This window comes from Panulirus ornatus, chromosome 45 (assembly GCF_036320965.1).
Source record: "Panulirus ornatus isolate Po-2019 chromosome 45, ASM3632096v1, whole genome shotgun sequence".
Lineage (NCBI taxonomy): Eukaryota > Metazoa > Arthropoda > Malacostraca > Decapoda > Palinuridae > Panulirus > Panulirus ornatus.
This window is the reverse complement of record NC_092268.1, coordinates 7,609,466-7,631,965: the sequence shown is the minus strand read 5'-3', so window position 1 is coordinate 7,631,965 and position 22,500 is coordinate 7,609,466. Positions and strand designations below refer to the sequence as shown.

At 48.1% G+C, this 22,500-nt stretch overlaps 1 protein-coding gene across 1 annotated transcript in view; it reads right to left on the bottom strand.

Annotated features, from left to right (window-relative positions):
• Positions 1-2,127, bottom strand: part of LOC139762900 (uncharacterized) — a 17,542-nt gene extending 15,415 nt beyond the window's left edge. Inside the window, exon 1 of the mRNA XM_071688139.1 lies at positions 1,220-2,127. Within this exon, the coding sequence (XP_071544240.1) occupies positions 1,220-1,234 (15 nt within the window). The 5' untranslated portion in view covers positions 1,235-2,127. The remainder of the gene's footprint in view (positions 1-1,219) is intronic.
• Positions 2,128-22,500: the final 20,373 nt, after the last annotated feature.

Here is a 22,500-nt window from a genome sequence, read left to right as displayed (position 1 = left end):
ATTACCACGAAGGAGGCGTAATACCACGGGAGCATAATTACCACGAGGAGGCATAATTACCGAAGGAGGCAGTAATTACCAGAGGAGGAGTAATACACGGATCTAGTTGAACGCCAGAGGGGAATAGGGATCTAGTTTGAACGCCAGAGGGGAAATAGGGATCTAGTTTGAACGCCAGAGGGGAAATAGGGATCTAGTTTGAACGCCAGAGGGGAAATAGGGATCTAGTTTGAACGCCAGAGGGGAAATAGGGATCTAGTTTGACGCCAGAGGGAAATAGGGATCTAGTTTGACGCCAGAGGGGAAATAGGGATCTAGTTTGAACGCCAGAGGGGAAATAGGGATCTAGTTTGAACGCCAGAGGGGAAATAGGGATCTAGTTTGAACGCCAGAGGGGAAATAGGGATCTAGTTTGAACGCCAGAGGGGAAATAGGGATCTAGTTTGAACGCCAGAGGGGAAATAGGGATCTAGTTTGAACGCCAGAGGGGAAATAGGGATCTAGTTTGAACGCCAGAGGGGAAATAGGGATCTAGTTTGAACGCCAGAGGGGAAATAGGGATCTAGTTTGAACGCTAGGTCTATGATGAGCTATTATGTTTACATCCTTGATGCAAACCCACATTTATCTGGAAGGAACCACTCATCCTCCTCTCTTCTTACTCGCACCTACATTACTCCTCTCTCTAAGGAGTCTACATAGTCCATTCCTGAAGTCACACATTGTCCCAGTCCAATCTGATGTTCTGTGAATATCATCACCTCCATCAGTTACCACTTACCTTGAGCTGAAATATGGAAAGTTAAAAGTCCTGACTTAACCAATCCACTCCAATGCTCGGGCAATTCAGTAACAGTCATTCACTCCTGATGGTTTACCGCACTTCGCCTTACGCAAGGCTTTCACTACCTCCTCTCTTCTCACAAGACTGCTCTCCCTCACTCATGCTCCCACGTATGTCCTCACACTGCACACCTTCCAAAACATGTCCTTATTCTCTTTCCAATTCAGCAATATTCCCCTCATCCCATCTCTTGTATACCACACACGCAACTATGTACATCAAACCCGGCTACTTTGCCCCCTTTTGAGAGGTAGCGCCTGGAACAGCAGGACCATTCTACACACATCCATGCATAAAGTATTTTAAAACCAGTGCTAATTATGCACAGCCAAGCGCCCCCCCTCCACCACATACTACCTAGTCGTATATTCTTACCTTAAACATGAACATTGTACTTCCAATGGACGTGGTGGAGACTGGAAAAAAGCCAGGGCATCGAACCCTGACACTTGGGTGTGGGACGAAGACGCTTGATGTGCGAACAATAAACACTTACAGGCGTTAACCACGGGGGGGCTGTAGGCAGGGGGGGGGGGGGCTCCACACAGACGGTCCCCGCGCATTCAACATTCGTCAACTTAGTGTCTGGGTTCGAACTGGGTCTGTCCAAAGGAGAGTTCCAAACTCGCATCCCATAATTTGGAAAAAAAAACAAGAAAAAAACCCTTCTACAACCCACAACAATAACTTTATAACCTAACCATCATTATGATAATTAACTTAGCGTTTAATTGCCCCCTCGAGGGTAATGACCCAACCAGAGAACAGGTGATTAAACACATCCAACGCTTGTTAAGGCATTGACGTGTTCACAGGGGGGAAATAAATAACTGCCGATAATGATAAAGTCGTGATAAACACCGCCCAGACTAATTAATGGCCCGGGGATAATTAGTATAATTCGTCGTTAATTACCCACTGGCGTTGTTTGGCTTAATTACCCAACCCTAGTTGTACGTTTAAATACCGGGGTTTTTAGTAAACAAGTTTTGATAATGTGGTTTATCATCTTGATAAATGAATGGTCTAATATTTAGCGAGGAATTATCACTAAATGAGGCAGAAATGAAGACGTAAACAACGCTAATCACCACTTCGCTAGTTACGAGTCTCAATAGGTGTATTCTACCGTCTGATTCGCTAAATGTAGATAATTGAGGCTTTAAATATTCATAAGATTAAACTGTAATTATCTGCAAGTGATGATATCAAATTATCAAAATAATATTGAAAGAATTTTCGAAAGTCACACTGTAAGAGACGAGATGAAAACACACCTTCACACCACCGAGTCTAGCCACTCACTGACGTCAGCCACTGAGCGTCGCTTACCCACCGGCTCAGCCGGAGTTGCCAGCAACCTCAAAATGACGTAATACAAGCCTTGCTTCTCTGTGGCTCAGGAGACAGTTTACTTCCGCATGGTCGATGTCTTCACTACTTTTACCTACTTTATTGGTCAATATGGCTACTCTCACCCATCTTATTGGTCAATATAAACCCAAATGTTGAGGAGAAATGAGTTGAATATTGTCTACCGGAAGCCTTTGGAAACTCCAACATCAGCCGTTTGATTCAATCTCCTTCAATTATTATTTCGCTAATTTCGCGTCGTTAATTGATTAGTCTAGCACCGGTAATGGCTTAATTAATCAGAAATTAATGGAAATAAATTGAGTTTCTCGATTTAAAAGCCATATTTGACCCAGCCTGAGGGTTTTAGTGGTATGGGAGTGTGTGTGTGTGTGTGTGTGGTAGGTGTGCTAGACACATAAGGTGGGTTAGGTGGGTTCAAAGTGGGGCCCCTTGGGACCCACTGGGGTCCCTTAGGGACCCACTGGGCTAAGAGGAGTCAGAAGGGGCCCTCGTCCCATCAGAAGAAGGTGGGTTATATAACATATACGAAGAATATCATAAGATATAAGACATATTACGTGGTATAGGGTATAGCTCATTCAGTTAACAGTAAGTCTTTTTATATAAATATAAATGGGATTATTATTAACAAAAAAAGATACTTCAGTTATCTTTTGTCTTTGTTACCTGATAGATACAGTATCTGTAATCTAGAAACCCTAAATAGACGAGGTATATATATATATATATATATATATATATATATATATATATGGATTGAATCAGGCATGTGAAGCGTCTGGGGTAAACCATGGAAAGCTGTGTAGGTATGTATATTTGCGTGTGTGGACGTATGTATGTACATGTGTATGGGGGTGCGTTGGGCCATTTCTTTCGTCTGTTTCCTTGCGCTACCTCGCAAACGCGGGAGACAGCGACAAAGCAAAAAAAAAAAAAAAAAAAAATATATATATATATATATATATATATATATATATATATATATATATATATATATATACGATAGATGGTGTATAGACTGGAAAAAATATATCTATTGCTTTCTAAACAATATTATATATATATATATTATATATATTATATATATATATATATATATATATATATATATATATATATATATATATATATATATATATATATATATAAAATGTCTAATAACATCAATAAAGATTATCAAAGATATCTTTATTGTATATCTTTTTCCAGTATCATTATCTATAGATACTGCCCCAATTTTTTTTATTAGACAAGTAAACTAAGTGGAAGAGAGAGAGAGAAGTTAAAAGGCGACCATGTTTTCTTTCAAATTTTTCAGCTCCTTTTTGAACAGATCTTTGATAACGAGACGCCATAACACGAAGCTGAACAATTAAATTGTTAATAAAGATGGTAAACAAGTCATCATCACATGATCTAACATGAATTATATGATTCTACGACAAAACTACGAGTATTTGGAGCTAAAAATCTCTCTCTCTCTTTCTCTCTCTCATTTCTATCACTTATATCTACGTTTTATACGCTCATGTGAGTAAACTTATTATCTATATAGATATAGAGAATATCAAATGTTAAATTTAGGCATAAAACGGTAGAGAAAAGTAGATCCATAGACCTTTTTCTCCTTAAATCCTACCGAAACACCTGATGAATGTGTAAGATTGAGATGACATTTTAGATGAGTTGAGCATTAAATATAACGTTTTCTTTAATAATACAAATTTTAGTTTTCTTTGTTAACGAACAATTTTTAAGGTAGACTTAATTAAAATGTCCATGAATGTTATTTTGATCAATTTAAACATGCTAAGATGCGTCAGAGATAACAAAACTACAACAGGTGTATGTGTAAACTACATCATCAGCCTGGGAGGCTACAACAACCTACAAAACTACAACAGCAGCGTCTCCACAAGGCTACAACATTCACCCTTACCCCAATGGCTGACTGGTCTACAACCTATACAATCCATTATTATCTTTATTTATCTCTTAAATAATTCTACAACCATTTTCCTGGATAATTCTACAACCCTAGTGTTATAATCAAGGCAGGGATATCAAGGTACCTGAGTGCCACACTGCTGAACAAAGCGCATAGTCTATGGCTCAATCATTTATCTCCCTAAGTCATAAATAATTTATTACCGCAAGTCATAAATAAAGTAATTATTTGGTTATATTATCAAGGAGGTTGTCTGGAATGTTCCAGTGTTCCGTACGTTCCAGTGTTCCGTATGTATGTTCCAGTGTTCCGTATGTTCCAGTGTTCCGTATGTTCCAGTGTTCCGTATGTTCCAGTGTTCCGTATGTTCCAGTGTTCCGTATGTTCCAGTGTCCCGTATGTTCCAGTGTTCCGTATGTTCCAGTGTCCCGTATGTTCCAGTGTTCCGTATGTTCCAGTGTCCCGTATGTTCCAGTGTTCCGTATGTTCCAGTGTCCCGTATGTTCCAGTGTCCCATATGTTCCAGTGTTCCGTATGTTCCAGTGTCCCATATGTTCCAGTGTTCCGTATGTTCCAGTGTTCCGTATGTATGTTCCTAAAGATACACACACACACACACACACACACACACACACACACACACACACACACACACAGCATATTGCGCTCCATTAAGTGTCTGTGTCAGGTGGGTTCCACTGGAGACTAATAGAGGCGAGAAAACCTCCTCATTTAAAAGGTATAATTTCGCCTCAAGACATGTTCCAACTCCATTTACCGGCGTAGATAAATGGCGTTAATATTTAACAAGGTGTAAGTTTATCATCAGTGGCTCTGTGTGAAGATATATAATTACTCAAAGCCATTTTAAATGGCCTCTTGGTGTTCGTGTGGCTCCAGGGTCAATATATTTCTCTGCTCAAGTAAATATTGGGTTAATTTTATATATATATATATATATATATATATATATATATATATATATATATATATATATATATATATATATATATATATATATATATATTGGATGATGATGTGATTATTACACGAAAGTGCACTTGGGAACTTTTCGTGCTTCGTTTTCCCCGTGGACTCATAGGAATATATATATATATATATATATATATATTATACTTGTTCGCTGTCTCCCGTGTTAGCGAGGTAGCGCAAGGAAACAGACGAAAGAATGGCCCAACCCGCCCACATACACATGTATATACATACACGTCCACACACAGCACATATACATACCTATACGTATACATACATATGAATACACAGATATATCCACATATATATGTACACAAGTCCATATTCATACTTGCTGCCGTCATCCATTCCCGTCGCCACCTCACCACTTATCTCGAGGTCTGTGTCACCCAGCCAGCGGGGGATGGCCTTCTGTGGCACCCAGCCAGCAGGGGATGGTCTTCTGTGTCACCCAGCCAGCGGGGGATGGTCTTCTGTGTCACCCAACCAGCGTGGGATGGTCTTCTGTGTCACCCAGCCAGCGGGGGATGGTCTTCTGTGTCACCCAGCCAGCGGGGGGATGGCCTTCTGTGTCACACAGCCAGCGGGGGGATGGCCTTCTGTGTCACCCAGCCAGCGGGGGGGATGGTCTTCTGTGACACCCAGCCAGCGGGGGGGGGGATGGTCTTCTGTGTCACCCAGCCAGCGGGGGGATGGTCTTCTGTGTCACCCAGCCAGCGGGGGGGGGATGGTCTTCTGTGTCACCCAGCCAGCGGGGGGGGGGGGGATGGTTTTCTGTGTCACCCAGCGTTCCTAGTTGGCCTCACAGATGACACAGACGAGCTCTGGGAAGATGCAAGACTTGAAGGTGAGGGTAGATGGCGAGACGAGCGGCACAGCTGGTAACATCCAGACACAGTTGGATAAGATGTTATTGGTCCAGCTGGGAGAACCCAGTGCCCACTGTAGGAACGGGACGTTCTCTGCCGCTGGAAGGGAAGGGAAGGGGTAAACAACAACAACAACAACAACAACAACAACAACAACAACCTCAAGAGTAAAATAGATCTCTCTCTCTCTCTCTCTCTCTCTCTCTCTCTCCCTCTCTCCTATAGCAGCACCATGAGACTCATGCATCCACACACACACACACACACACGCACACACCTCTCTCTCTCTCTCTCTCTCTCTCTCTCTCTCTCTCTCTCTCTCTCTCTCTCTCCCCTCTCTCCTATAGCAGCACCATGAGACTCATGCATCCACACACACACACACACACACACGCACACACCTCTCTCTCTCTCTCTCTCTCTCTCTCTCTCTCTCTCCCGAGAACAACAACAACAACAACAAACAAACAAACATCAGGTTTTCCTTTGATATTTAACCAAGGAACGTTTTCTTACGTTCCTTGCAGTCCATTGGTCATCTCTTGGGGTCAAACGGAAGAACGGACCATAAGGAACAGAACGGGAAATTAGGAACGGAACATGGGGACCACAAGGAACGGAACACGGGGACCACACGCAACGGAACATGGGGACCACACGGAACGGAACATGGGGACCACAAGGAACGGAACACGGGGACCACAAGGAACGGAACACGGGGACCACACGCAACGGAACATGGGGACCACACGGAACGGAACATGGGGACCACAAGGAACGGAACACGGGGACCACAAGGAACGGAACACGGGGGACCACACGCAACGGAACATGGGGACCACACGGAACGGAACATGGGGACCACAAGGAACGGAACACGGGGACCACAAGGAACGGAACACGGGGACCACACGCAACGGAACATGGGGACCACACGGAACGGAACATGGGGACCACAAGGAACGGAACACGGGGACCACAAGGAACGGAACACGGGGACCACAAGGAACGGAACATGGGGACCACAAGGAACGGAACACGGGGGACCACACGGAACGGAACATGGGGACCACAAGGAACGGAACACGGGGACCACAAGGAACGGAACACGGGGACCACAAGGAACGGAACACGGGGGACCACACGGAACGGAACATGGGGACCACACGGAACGGAACACGGGGACCACAAGGAACGGAACACGGGGACCACAAGGAACGGAACATGGGGACCACACGGAACGGAACACGGGGACCACAAGGAACGGAACATGGGGACCACACGCAACGGAACATGGGGACCACACGGAACGGAACACGGGGACCACACGGAACGGAACATGGGGACCACACGGAACGGAACACGGGGACCACAAGGAACGGAACACGGGGACCACAAGGAACGGAACACGGGGACCACAAGGAACGGAACATGGGGACCACAAGGAACGGAACACGGGGACCACACGGAACGGAACATGGGGACCACAAGGAACGGAACACGGGGACCACAAGGAACGGAACACGGGGACCACAAGGAACGGAACACGGGGGACCACACGGAACGGAACATGGGGACCACACGGAACGGAACACGGGGACCACAAGGAACGGAACACGGGGACCACAAGGAACGGAACATGGGGACCACACGGAACGGAACACGGGGACCACAAGGAACGGAACATGGGGACCACACGAACGGAACATGGGGACCACACGGAACGGAACACGGGGACCACACGGAACGGAACATGGGGACCACACGGAACGGAACACGGGGACCACAAGGAACGGAACACGGGGACCACAAGGAACGGAACACGGGGACCACAAGGAACGGAACATGGGGACCACAAGGAACGGAACACGGGGACCACACGGAACGGAACATGGGGACCACAAGGAACGGAACACGGGGACCACAAGGAACGGAACAGGGGACCACAAGGAACGGAACACGGGGGACCACACGGAACGGAACATGGGGACCACAACGGAACGGAACACGGGGACCACAAGGAACGGAACACGGGGACCACAAGGAACGGAACATGGGGACCACACGGAACGGAACACGGGGACCACAAGGAACGGAACATGGGGACCACACGAACGGAACATGGGGACCACACGGAACGGAACACGGGGACCACACGGAACGGAACATGGGGACCACACGGAACGGAACACGGGGACCACAAGGAACGGAACACGGGGACCACAAGGAACGGAACACGGGGACCACAAGGAACGGAACATGGGGACCACACGCAACGGAACACGGGGACCACACGGAACGGAACATGGGGACCACACGCAACGGAACATGGGGACCACACGGAACGGAACACGGGGACCACACGGAACGGAACATGGGGACCACACGGAACGGAACACGGGGACCACAAGGAACGGAACACGGGGACCACACGGAACGGAACATGGGGACCACACGGAACGGAACACGGGGACCACAAGGAACGGAACACGGGGACCACACGCAACGGAACATGGGGACCACACGGAACGGAAACACGGGGACACGACAAGGGGACCACACGGAACACGAGGGACCACACGCAACGGAACATGGGGACCACACGGAATGGAACATGGGGACCACAAGGAACGGAACACGGGGACCACACGCAACGGAACACGGGGGACCACACGGAACGGAACAGACCACAAGGAACGGAACACGGGGACCACACGGAACGGAACACGGGGGACCACACGGAACGGAACACGGGGACCACACGGAACGGAACACGGGGGACCACACGGAACGGAACACGGGGGACCACACGGAACGGAACATGGGGGACCACACGGAACGGAACAGACCACACGGAACGGAACACGGGGGACCACACGGAACGGAACAGACCACACGGAACGGAACACGGGGACCACACGGAACGGAACACGGGGGACCACACGGAACGGAACAGACCACACGGAACGGAACAGACCACACGGAACGGACAAACACAGGGGGACCACACGGAACGGAACATGGGGGACCACACGGAACGGAACAGACCACACGGAACGGAACACGGGGGACCACACGGAACGGAACACGGGGGACCACACGGAATGGAACGTACTCACACGTTCCGTCGTTCCAGACGAGGGTTCCCTCCTGGTCCTGGTCGTTGATGGGGAAGTGGAGACCCAGGAAGGGCAAGTGGATCTCGCTGCTCATCCACTGCCAGTCCACTTCGTCCCGCGGCATGAACATGGAGGCGTGGATGCGCGCGCACAGCTGCCGCGCCCCATCCCACGACACGGGCAACACGGGGTGCCAGTGGTATATGAGGCGCCCGTTGTGGGATACGAAGCCAAACCCCACGTGGTCTGTGTGGGGAGGGAGGAGGTCATCCACACGGGGTCAGTGACCTCAGGAGGAGGGGGAGGAGGAGGGAGGTCACGGGGTCATCCACACGGGGTTAATGACCTCAGGAGGAGGAGGAGGGAGGTCACGGGGTCATCCACACGGGGTTAATGACCTCAGGAGGAGGAGGAGGGAGGTCACGGGGTCATCCACACGGGGTTAGGTTAGGTTCTATAATTACGTGCGTTCTATACTTGAGTTCTATAATATATATTATATATATATATATATATATATATATATTATATATATATATATATATATATATATATATATATATTCTGTGTGTGTGTGACGTTGCACAGAAAGTGAAGTTGTTCCACATTATACACATTGTTTATATACATCATACATCATATACATTATTTATATATCATACATCATATACATTATATATCATACATCATATACATTATTTATACATCATACATCATATACATTATTTATATATATATACATTACACATCATATACATTATTTATGTATATATACATTACACATCATATACATTGTTTATATATATACATTTGTACAGAGAGAGGGACTGACCAAAGACACAGGCGTCAGCAGTGTGGTGGAGAGTGTAGTTTGTGGCACAGAGACACACGGGGTCAGGGAGCGAGGTGTCACAGTGGGTGTAGTTTGTACTGGCTACACACTGATCATCTGTGCCACAATGATCAAACAAACGGGCAGGCTCTGTGGAACAACGGACCTCTCACTCACTTACTCACTCACTCACTCACTCACTGAATCACTGAGTCAGTGAGTGAGTGAGTGACTAAGTGTGTGAGTGAGTGACTAAGTGTGTGAGTGGTGAGTGAGTGAGTGACTAAGTGTGTGAGTGAGTGACTAAGTGTGTGAGTGATGAGTGAGTGAGTGACTAAGTGTGTGAGTGAGTGAGTGAGTGAGTGACTAAGTGTGTGAGTGAGTGACTAAGTGTGTGAGTGAGTGAGTGAGTGAGTGAGTGACTAAGTGTGTGAGTGAGTGAGTGAGTGAAGTGAGTGAGTGACTAAGTGTTGAGTGAGTAGTGAGTGAGTGACTAAGTGTGTGAGTGAGTGACTAAGTGTGTGAGTGAGTGAGTGAGTGAGTGAGTGAGTGAGTGACTAAGTGTGTGAGTGAGTGAGTGAGTGAGTGACTAAGTGTGTGAGTGAGTGACTAAGTGTGTGAGTGAGTGAAGTGAGTGAGTGACTAGTTGATGAGTGGTGAGTGACTAAGTGTTGAGTGAGTGAGTGTGTAGTGAGTGAGTGAGTGATAGTGACTAAGTGTTAGTGAGTGAGTGAGTGAGTGACTAAGTGTGTAGTGAGTGAAATGTGAGTGAGTGAGTGAGTGAGTGAGTGACATGTAGTAGTGTGAGGTGACTAATGTGTGGTGAGTGAGTGACTAAGTGGGGTGTGAGTGAGTGACTAAGTGTGTGTAGTGAGTGAGTGAGTGACTAAGTGTTAGTGAGTGCTAGGTGAGTGAGTGAGTGTATATGACTAAGTTCTGAGTGAGTCTAGTAGCTGTGGTGTGACTGGTGCTAGTGTGTGGCTAGTGGTTGAGTGAGTGATGACTAATGGTGCTTCGAGTGAGTGACTAGTGTGTGATGAGTGATGTGATAGGTCCACTTCTATGGTCCCTTCCTACTGGTCCCTTCCCACTGGTCCCTTCCACTGGTCCCTTCCCACTGGTCCCTGTCCACTGGTCCCTTCCCTACTGGTCCCTTCCACTGGTCCCTTCCTACTGGTCCCTTCCCTACTGGTCCCTTCCTACTGGTCCCTTCCTACTGGTCCCTTCCCACTGGTCCCTTCCTACTGGTCCCTTCCCACTGGTCCCTTCCTACTGGTCCCTTCCACTGGTCCCTTCCTACTGGTCCATTCCCACTGGTCCCTTCCTACTGGTCCCTTCCTACTGGTCCCTTCCTACTGGTCCCTTCCCACTGGCCCTTCCACTGGTCCTTCACTGGTCCCTTCCTACTGGTCCCTTCCTACTGGTCCCTTCCTACTGGTCCCTTCCTACTGGTCCCTTCCCACTGGTCCCTTCCACTGGTCCCTTCCCACTGGTCCCTTCCTACTGGTCCCTTCCCACTGGTCCCTTCCTACTGGTCCCTTCCACTGGTCCCTTCCTACTGGCCTTCACGGCCTTCCTACTGGTCCCTTCCCACTGGTCCTTCCTACTGTCCCTTCCACTGGTCCCTTCCCACTGGTCCCTTCCTACTGGTCCCTTCCTACTGGTCCCTTCCTACTGGTCCATTCCCACTGGTCCCTTCCTACTGGTCCCTTCCTACTAGTCCCTTCCTACTGGTCCCTTCCTACTGGTCCCTTCCTACTGGTCCCTTCCCACTGGTCCCTTCCTACTGGTCCATTCCCACTGGTCCCTTCCCACTGGTCCCTTCCTACTGGTCCCTTCCTACTGGTCCCTTCCTACTGGTCCCTTCCCACTGGTCCCTTCCTACTGGTCCCTTCCTACTGGTCCCTTCCCACTGGTCCCTTCCTACTGGTCCCTTCCACTGGTCCCTTCCTACTGGTCCCTTCCCACTGGTCCCTTCCTACTGGTCCCTTCCTACTGGTCTCCCGTTCCTACTGTCCCTCCTACTGTCCTTCCTGGTCCCTTCCCACTGGTCCTTCCTACTGGTCCCTTCCCACTGGTTCATTCCTACTGGTCCCTTCCTACTGGTCCCTTCCACTGGTCCCTTCCTACTGGTCCCTTCCTACTGGTCCCTTCCTACTGGTCCCTTCCCACTGGTCCCTTCCCACTGGTCCCTTCCTACTGGTCCCTTCCCACTGGTCCCTTCCTACTGGTCCCTTCCTACTGGTCCCTTCCTACTGGTCCCTTCCTACTGGTCCCTTCCTACTGGTCCTCTATGTCCTTCCACTGGTCCCTTCCTACTGGTCCCTTCCTACTGGTCCCTTCCTACTGGTCCCTTCCCACTGGTCCCTTCCACTGGTCCTTCCACTGTCCTTCCTACTGGTCCCTTCCCACTGGTCCCTTCCACTGGTCCCTTCCCACTGGTCCCTTCCTACTGGTCCCTTCCTACTGGTCCCTTCCCACTGGTCCCTTCCTACTGGTCCTTCCACTGGTCCCTTCCTACTGTCCCTTCCACTGGTCCCTTCCTACTGGTCCCTTCCCACTGGTCCCTTCCTACTGGTCCCTTCCCACTGGTCCCTTCCTACTGGTCCCTTCCTACTGGTCCCTTCCTACTGGTCCCTTCCCACTGGTCCCTTCCTACTGGTCCCTTCCACTGGTCCCTTCCAACTGGTCCCTTCCTACTGGTCCCTTCCACTGGTCCCTTCCCACTGGTCCCTTCCTACTGGTCCCTTCCTACTGGTCCCTTCCTACTGGTCCCTTCCCACTGGTCCCTTCCTACTGGTCCCTTCCCACTGGTTCATTCCTACTGGTCCCTTCCCACTGGTTCATTCCTACTGGTCCCTTCCTACTGGTCCCTTCCCACTGGTCCCTTCCCACTGGTCCCTTCCTACTGGTCCCTTCCTACTGGTCCCTTCCTACTGGTCCCTTCCCACTGGTCCATTCCCTGGTCCCTTCCCACTGGTTCTTCCTACTGGTCCCTTCCCTGGTCCCTTCCACTGGTCCCTTCCCACTGGTTCATTCCTACTGGTCCCTTCCTACTGGTCCCTTCCCACTGGTCCATTCCCACTGGTCCCTTCCCACTGGTCCCTTCCCACTGGTCCCTTCCCACTGGTCCCTTCCTACTGGTCCCTTCCCACTGGTCCCTTCCTACTGGTCCCTTCCCACTGGTCCCTTCCCACTGGTCCATTCCCACTGGTCCCTTCCCACTGGTCCATTCCCATTGGTCCCTTCCCACTGGTTCATTCCCACTGGTCCCCTTCCCACTGGTTCATTCCTACTGGTCCCCCCTAAGCCTCACTTAGTGTACACAGTGGCCCATCATCCGACGTGAAGGGGCTACATGTACACACGCTGGTGATGGGGTCACATACGGAATATAAGGTCAGCTGGGCACATTGTTCATCCACTGTACAAGACTCGTTCTTGTACCGGCAATCTGTGGGGGGAGATAAGGTCAAGGTCAGGTCAAGGTCAAATTAGCCTCGTCAGAGGTCATGTGGGAGTGATGGAGGGGATGGGGCTGTAAAGGTCACTGGGAGGTCACTGGGGGAGATGTACAAGGAGAGGGGTCAAAGTACTAGGATGTACTAGAATGTACAAGGGATGTACTAAGTACTAGGATGTACTAGAATGTACAAGGGATGTACTAAGTACTAGGATGTACTAGAATGTACAAGGGATGTACTAAGTACTAGGATGTACTAGAATGTACAGGGGATGTATTAAGTACTAGGATGTACTAGAATGTACAAGGAGATGTACTAACCACTGCAGTAATATCGGTAGTCCAGGTGCTCTGTGTAGTTGTACACCGTGGTGAAGGTTGTACACTCCAGGTATGTACTATTGTGCAGTATGTGGTAGCCCACGCACCCGGACGGAGTACACATTGTACCACACTCCACCTCACTCCGGACCTGTACAGTGGTGTACACATATGTATTACATGGCTGGTGTGTGGTATACATAGGTCATACATTGTACAGTATCGCTAGGGTGTTACATTGTACAGTATCGCTAGGGTGTTACATTGTACATCATCACTAGGGTGTTACATTGTACAGTATCGCTAGGGTGTTACATTGTACAGTATCGCTAGGGTGTTACATTGTACAGTATCGCTAGGGTGTTACATTGTACAGTATCGCTAGGGTGTTACATTGTACAGTATCGCTAGGGTGTTACATTGTACAGTATGGCTAGGGTGTTACATTGTACAGTATCGTAGGTATTACATGTACTGTTCGCTAGGTGTTACATTGTACGTATCGCTAGTTTGTTACATTGTACAGTACGCTAGGGGTATGTTAGTATCGCTAGGGTGTTACATTGTAGTTACTGTAGTAATTCTGTATTTTGAGTTTTGCTGTACCTTGCTAACCCTTGACCTATACACAGTAGGTAGGGCGAGCCCTTACCTATGTAAGGGTCACCCTTGACCTATACACAGTAGGTAGGGAGAGCCCTTACCTATGTAAGGGTCACCCTTGACCTATACACAGTAGGTAGGGAGAGCCCTTACCTGTGTAAGGGTCACCCTTGACCTATACATAGCAGGAAGGGACAGCCCTTAACTAGGCAAGGGTGACCCTTGAGCCCTGAGATCAAGGTGAAGGTTCAAGTGTTTACCTTGCTGGAGAACAAGACGTCGCCCTGAGCATAGAAGGAGCCCTTCTTCCTCAAGGTGTAGGTCAGCTGTAGGGCCAGAGTGTTGGAGACCACCATCTCCAACACGGTCTTCAACAGCAGCAGTTCCCCCACCACCAACTTGGAGGAAGGTGTGATGAACATCTAGGGGGAAAAGGGGGAGGGGAAGATGCGATTGATGTCTGTGTCTCACCTCCCATTCCCCTCGCTCTGTGTCTCACCCATATACCAGAACCACTGGGAAAGGGGGAGATGCCATAGATCTCTGTGTCTCACCTCCCATTCCCATGGGCTGTGTCTCACCCATATACCAAACCACTGGGAAAGGGGGAGATGCCATAGATCTCTGTGTCTCACCACCCAATCCCATGGTCTGTGTCCACCCCTATACCAACACGGAAGGGGAGATGCATTCTGTGTCTCACCCATCCAGGTCTGGTTCCCATATACCAAACCACTGGGAAAGGGGGAGATGCCATAGATCTCTGTGTCTCACCACCCATTCCCTCGCTCTGTGTCTCACCCATATACCAGAACCACCATTTCTATATCCACACACAACACTATAAACACCCCATCCCCTCCCCCCCCCATCACCCCCTATAGAAAGCCCCATATAACATAGCCATAGAAAGGTGATATATAGAGATCAATATAGAGTTACCTTTCCGTTGGATGGAAGAGGTGGTCGTAACGGGAGGTGGGAAGGGCCAAGAGGCACTGTTGGCAACAGAAAACGGCCCCCCGAGCAACAGTGTTTATATAGCCGGGGTTCGACCCCCGCTGGGCAAGTGGCGAGGAACGCAGCCAATAGCGTGCCATTGCGTTGTACCTCTGGACCAATCAGAAATGGGGATTCCTCTCTCTCTTAGCCAATGGCAGGGCTGGGATGATACACATTAGGTAGTTAAGAGGGTCGAGTCATTGGGTTGTTAGGGCCAACTGCTTGTTAGATAGACGAAAGACTATGATGTTTGGAGGGAAAATAGACCCCCCAGGTCATGCAGTAGACCCTCAGTAGACACCCCAGGTCATGCAGTAGACCCAGTAGACACCCCAGGTCATGCAGTAGACCCCAGTAGACACCCCAGGTCATGCAGTAGACCCCAGTAGACACCCCAGGTCATGCAGTAGACCCCAGTAGACACCCCAGGTCATGCAGTAGACCCTCAGTAGACACCCCAGGTCATGCAGTAGATCCCCAGTAGACACCCCAGGTCATGCAGTAGACCCAGTAGACACCCCAGGTCATGCAGTAGACCCCCAGTAGACACCCCAGGTCATGCAGTAGACCCCCAGTAGACACCCCAGGTCATGCAGTAGACCCCAGTAGACACCCCAGGTCATGCAGTAGACCCCCAGTAGACCCCCCAGTCAGCGACCCCAGTCATGCAGTAGACCCCCAGTAGACCCCCCAGGTCATGCAGTAGACCCCAGTAGACACCCCAGGTCATGCAGTAGACCCCCCAGTAGCAGTGACCAGTAGACACCCCAGGTCATGCAGTAGACCCCCAGTAGACACCCCAGGTCATGCAGTAGACCCCAGTAGACACCCAGGTCATGCAGTAGACCCCAGTAGACACCCCAGGTCATGCAGTAGACCCCCAGTAGACACCCCAGGTCATGCATAGACCCCAGTAGACCCCCAGGTCATGCAGTAGACCCCCAGTAGACACCCCAGGTCATGCAGTAGACCCCCCCAGGTCATGCAGTAGACCCCCAGTAGACACCCCAGGTCATGCAGTAGACCCCAGTAGACACCCCAGGTCATGCAGTAGACCCCAGTAGACACCCAGGTCATGCAGTAGACCCAGTAGACACCCCAGGTCATGCAGTAGACCCCAGTACCCAGTATCAGTGACCAGTAGCACCCAGTCATGCATAGACCCGTAGAACCCAGGTCATGCAGTAGACCGAGACACCGGTCATGCAGTGACCCAGTGACACCCGGTCATGCAGTAGACCCAGTAGACACCATGGTCATGCAGTAGACCCAGTAGAACCCCAGGTCATGCAGTAGACCCGTAGACACCAGGTCATGTGAGTAGACCAGTAGACACCGGTCATCAGTAGACCAGTTGCACCCAGGTGCAGTAGACCCAGTGACCCAGGTATCAGTGCCCAGTAGACCGTAGACCAGAGCCCCGTTATGTTGTTCAAAGCATAATTATCTCAGGGGTTCATGTACATGCAGTGATGTGGCTCATTTTCGTCAGCATTAATGGTAGATATGGAGTGAGTCTAATGTTCGCATTGGTGTAATATGATTGGTGAGGGGTTCATGTTGGTGAGGGGTTCATGTTGGTGAGGGGTTCATGTTGGTGAGGGGTTCATGTTGGTGATGGTGAGGGGTTCATGTTGGTGATGGTGAGGGGTTCATGTTGGTGAGGGGTTCATGTGGGTGAGGGGTTTGTGGTGATTGTGAGGGGTTCATGTTGGTGAGGGGTTCATGTTGGTGAGGGGTTCATGTTGGTGAGGGGTTCATGTTGGTGAGGGGTTCATGTTGGTGAGGGGTTCATGTTGGTGAGGGGTTCATGTTGGTGAGGGGTTCATGTTGGTGAGGGGTTCATGTTGGTGAGGGGTTCATGTTGGTGAGGGGTTCATGTTGGTGAGGGGTTCATGTTGGTGAGGGGTTCATGTTGGTGAGGGGTTCATGTTGGTGAGGGGTTCATGTTGGTGAGGGGTTCATGTTGGTGAGGGGTTCATGTGGGTGAGGGGTTCATGTTGGTGAGGGGTTCATGTTGGTGAGGGGTTCATGTGGGTGAGGGGTTCATGTGGGTGAGGGGTTCATGTTGGTGAGGGGTTCATTTTGGTGAGGGGTTCATGTGGGTGAGGGGTTCATGTTGGTGAGGGGTTCATGTGGGTGAGGGGTTCATGTTGGTGAGGGGTTCATGTGGGTGAGGGGTTCATGTTGGTGAGGGGTTCATGTGGGTGAGGGGTTCATGTGGGAGGGGTTCATGTGGGTGAGGGGTTCATGTGGGTGAGGGGTTCATGTTGGTGAGGGGTTCATGTTGGTGAGGGGTTCATGTGGGTGAGGGGTTCATGTGGGTGAGGGGTTCATGTGGGTGAGGGGTTCATGTGGGTGAGGGGTTCATGTTGGTAAGGGGTTCATGTTGGTGAAAGTGACTCTGTGTTGGTGAAAGTGAGGATAAGTGTTGGTGAATGTTGCACTAAATGTTGGAGAAGACCAGGTCTGATGGTGTACACGGCGAAGACCATATATATATACATACAGCACAGACCCCCTGGGTGTCTCATTATAGACCACTGGTCCGTATAAGACCACAGGGCGAACCTCCCTGGGGAGGGAGAGGGTCTGTGGGTAAGTGGGTCCTCTCTCTCTCTCTCTCTCTCTCTCTCTCTCTCTCTCTCTCTCTCTCTCTCTCTCTCTCTCCCTCCAACAACAGGACATCAAACCCTCCAACAACATGACATAAGGTTCATAATAGGTTGGCTGACTCACATCTCGTGGAGCCTATACAATACAATACCACGCAACACACACATAAGAACACATGTTTCTAGCATCATACATGAGTATACATACATATAAAGGTATCATATACATAGTTCGTCATATATGAATATCATACATTATCTTAGTTAAATGGATTTAGGTGATTTTTCCCATTTGTGATAAAAATGTTTGAAATCCGTCAATTTATTACAATTATTAATGTTATCCCTTAACGTTTTCTTCAATATATTTTTTATCATAGAAAACATACATTTTATGGATAACTCTTCTAAATGTTTTTTTGTATGCAGATTGTCAAATCCATGTATGTAAGACGAAGAAAGAGGTTTTTAAATGCAATCTGAGCATTGTATGATGACTATATTCCACAAATTATATTTTCTGAACCTATATCTATGATTTCTATACTTAGGTTCTGCATAGAACTTAGAGATAAATGATAGAATATAGATATAGACATTACCCTTTCTATACCACTAATAGTGACTTAAAAATCAACTTGAAATATCATTCTGCATTATCATACTTGCTTGCCGTTTCCCGCGTCAGTGAGGTAGCGCCAAGAAACAGACGAAGAATGGCCCATCCACTCATATACACGTATGTATACATAAACGCCCACATACGCACATGTACATACATATACGGAGACATATATACATACATACACGTGTACATATTCATGCTTGCCTTCATCCAATTCTGTCACTACCCCGGCCCACAGGAAACAGCATCGCCACGTCCTGCTTCAGCAAGGTAGCGCCAGGAAAAGACAACGAGGTCAAGTCCTTATGACCGAGGCTTATTGTAAAGTGCGTATATGTGATTGTAAAGTGCGTATATGTGATTGTAAAGTGCGTATATGTGATTGTAAAGTGCGTATATGTGATTGTAAAGTGCGCATGAGGATTGGAAAGTGCGTATATGTGATTGTAAAGTGCGCATAAGGATTGGAAAGTGCGTATATGTGATTGTAAAGTGCGTATAAGGATTGTAAAGTGCCTATAAGTGATTGTAAAGTGCGTATATGTGACTGTAAAGTGCGTATATGTGACTGTAAAGTGCGTACATGTGATTGTAAAGTGCGTATATGTGATTGTAAAGTGCGTATAAGGATTGTAAAGTGCCTATAAGTGATTGTAAAGTGCGTATATGTGACTGTAAAGTGCGTATATGTGACTGTAAAGTGCGTACATGTGATTGTAAAGTGCGTATATGTGATTGTAAAGTGCGTATAAGTCATTGTAAAGTGCGTATAAGTGATTATAAAGTATGTGTGTGTGTGTGTGTGTGTGTGTGGTGTGTGCTGGGTGAGGAGAGAGAGAGAGAGAGAGAGAGAGAAGGGAGAGAGAGATGGAGAGAGAGAGAGGAGAGAGGAGAGAGAGAGAGAGAGAGAGAGAGAGAGAGAGCAGCTTGCGCGACAGACGCTCGCTCCCTGATTGGTGGGGAAGCCCTTCGCAGGCGTGTCTTGTGTTCAAGGGTCGTATACCGTCGTGTTCAAGGGTCGTATACCGTCGTGTTCAAGGGTCGTATACCGTCGTGTTCAAGGGTCGTATACCGTCGTGTTCAAGGGTCGTATACCGTCGTGTTCAAGGGTCGTATACCGTCGTGTTCAAGGGTCGTATACCGTCGTGTTCAAGGGTCGTATACCGTCGTGTTCAAGGGTCGTATACCGTCGTGTTCAAGGGTCGTATACCGTCGTGTTCAAGGGTCGTATACCGTCGTGTTCAAGGGTCGTATACCGTCGTGTTCAAGGGTCGTATACCGTCGTGTTCAAGGGTCGTATACCGTCGTGTTCAAGGGTCGTATACCGTCGTGTTCAAGGGTCGTATACCGTCGTGTTCAAGGGTCGTATACCGTCGTGTTCAAGGGTCGTATACCGTCGTGTTCAAGGGTCGTATACCGTCGTGTTCAAGGGTCGTATACCGTCGTGTTCAAGGGTCGTATACCGTCGTGTTCAAGGGTCGTATACCGTCGTGTTCAAGGGTCGTATACCGTCGTGTTCAAGGGTCGTATACCGTCGTGTTCAAGGGTCGTATACCGTCGTGTTCAAGGGTCGTATACCGTCGTGTTCAAGGGTCGTATACCGTCGTGTTCAAGGGTCGTATACCGTCGTGTTCAAGGGTCGTATACCGTCGTGTTCAAGGGTCGTATACCGTCGTGTTCAAGGGTCGTATACCGTCGTGTTCAAGGTCGTATACCGTCGTGTTCAAGGGTCGTATACCGTCGTGTTCAAGGGTCGTATACCGTCGTGTTCAAGTCGTATACCGTCGTGTTCAAGGGTCGTATACCGTCGTGTTCAAGGGTCGTATACCGTCGTGTTCAAGGGTCGTATACCGTCGTGTTCAAGGGTCGTATACCGCCGTGTTCAAGGGGTTTGTAAATCTCTATATATCTGCGTCATCGTAAACATCAGATGCGTCATAGTTTACCTGGCATTTCACCAAGTATACCAGATGGTTTACATTCCCTGAAATCCCACCTGTAAACCAGGCATGGGTGTAAACCTGGCCCTTAATCTAGCACTGTGGTTTACGATCTCAGTCCATATGGATAAGGTAGACTTAGGGGGGGGATGAGGGGGGGTCTTTTCCTATGGCGTCTTATCTACTTGGAGGTTCAGATAAGACATTATCCCCTTAGCCAAGCCCTTTGTCTCCTTATCTGCCAAGCCCTTACGGTGCCCTTAGGTAAACCAGCGAAAAGACTTTCCCTTTTAGACCAGCGACATGGCTCCCTTCTGCTGAAGTGACGTCATGAAAAGGGGTGGTGGGGGAGGTGCCATGGGGGTGTCCTGGGGGGAGAGACGTGATTGGTCCACGTGTAGCAAGAGGGGAGTGAGCCCCCTCCTTACTGGGTGCGCGACCTATGACGTCAAAGCGTGTCGGCCAATCGTCTTCGGCCTCTGGGGTGGGAGAGTCTGTAGCACAGCGATGACGTGATCAAGAATTTCGTATGAAAGTGACCTTTGGCAACTCCCTCACGTAAACAAATCCACAATTATCATTTATTATTTATCATTTCCATCTAAGTCTCTTTCTGGTAATTAAATGGTGGATAATGCAAGCATTTATCTATTCTTTATGGTCATTTATTCGTAATAATCCCTCTATGGATAGAGTTGTGCGCAGGAGGATGGATGTGCTGGAAATGAGATGTTTGAGGACAATGTGTGGTGTGAGGTGGTTTGATCGAGTAAGCAACGTAGGGTAAGAGAGATGTGTGGAAATAAAAGAGCGTGGTTGAGAGAGCAGAAGAGGGTGTTTTGAAATGGTTTGGGCACATGGAGAGAATGAGTGAGGAAAGATTGACCAAGAGGATATATGTGTCGGAGGTGGAGGGAACGAGGAGAAGAGGGAGACCAAATTGGAGGTGGAAAGATGGAGTGAAAAGGATTTTGTGTGATCGGGGCCTGAACATGCAGGAGGGTGAAAGGAGGGCAAGGAATAGAGTGAATTGGAGCGATGTGGTATACAGGGGTTGACGTGCTGTCAGTGGATTGAATCAAGGCATGTGAAGCGTCTGGGGTAAACCATGGAAGGCTGTGTAGGTATGTATATTTGCGTGTGTGGACGTGTGTATGTACATGTGTATGGGGGGGGTTGGGCCATTTCTTTCGTCTGTTTCCTTGCGCTACCTCGCAAACGCGGGAGACAGCGACAAGTTATAAAAAAAAAAAAAAAAAAAAAAAAAAATATATATATATATATATATATATATATATATATATATATATATATATATATATATATATATATATATATATATATATATCTCAAGTAAAGTAGATTACTTAAGAATTAATCTATATGCTTTTATCATTATTTGTTACCGTTGTTTATCATGTACAAGAGTTGTTATAACTGAACACTTGTTGTAAAACCTTAAAGAAAGAATGGGTTGTTTAGGGATTAAGTTTTAGGTTAATATCTTAAAGGTTGTTATGGCTGCCAAAAAAGGATAAATGAGGGATGATAAATGATAAATGAATAACGGAGTTCCAACCCTGGTTATCCAGGGTTGGAGTGAAGATACATTTATGCATTTTGTAGTGAAGATGCAATTGTGCGTTTTGTAGTGAAGATAAAATTGTGTATTTTGTAGTGAAGATACAATTATGTATTTTGTAGTGAAGATACAATTATGTATTTTGTAGTGAAGATAAATTCTTGCATTGTGTAGTGAAGATGCAGTCGTGTGTTTTGTAGTTAAGATAAAATGATGCATTTTGTAGTGAAGATAAAATGATGCATTTTGTAGTGAAGACACAGTCATGCATTTTGTAACTGGCATGTGTATACGACTCCATATTTGACTCTGGGTAAATAGATAAGAAGATGAGGGACATTATGTCCATATTGTAATGGCCCTTTGT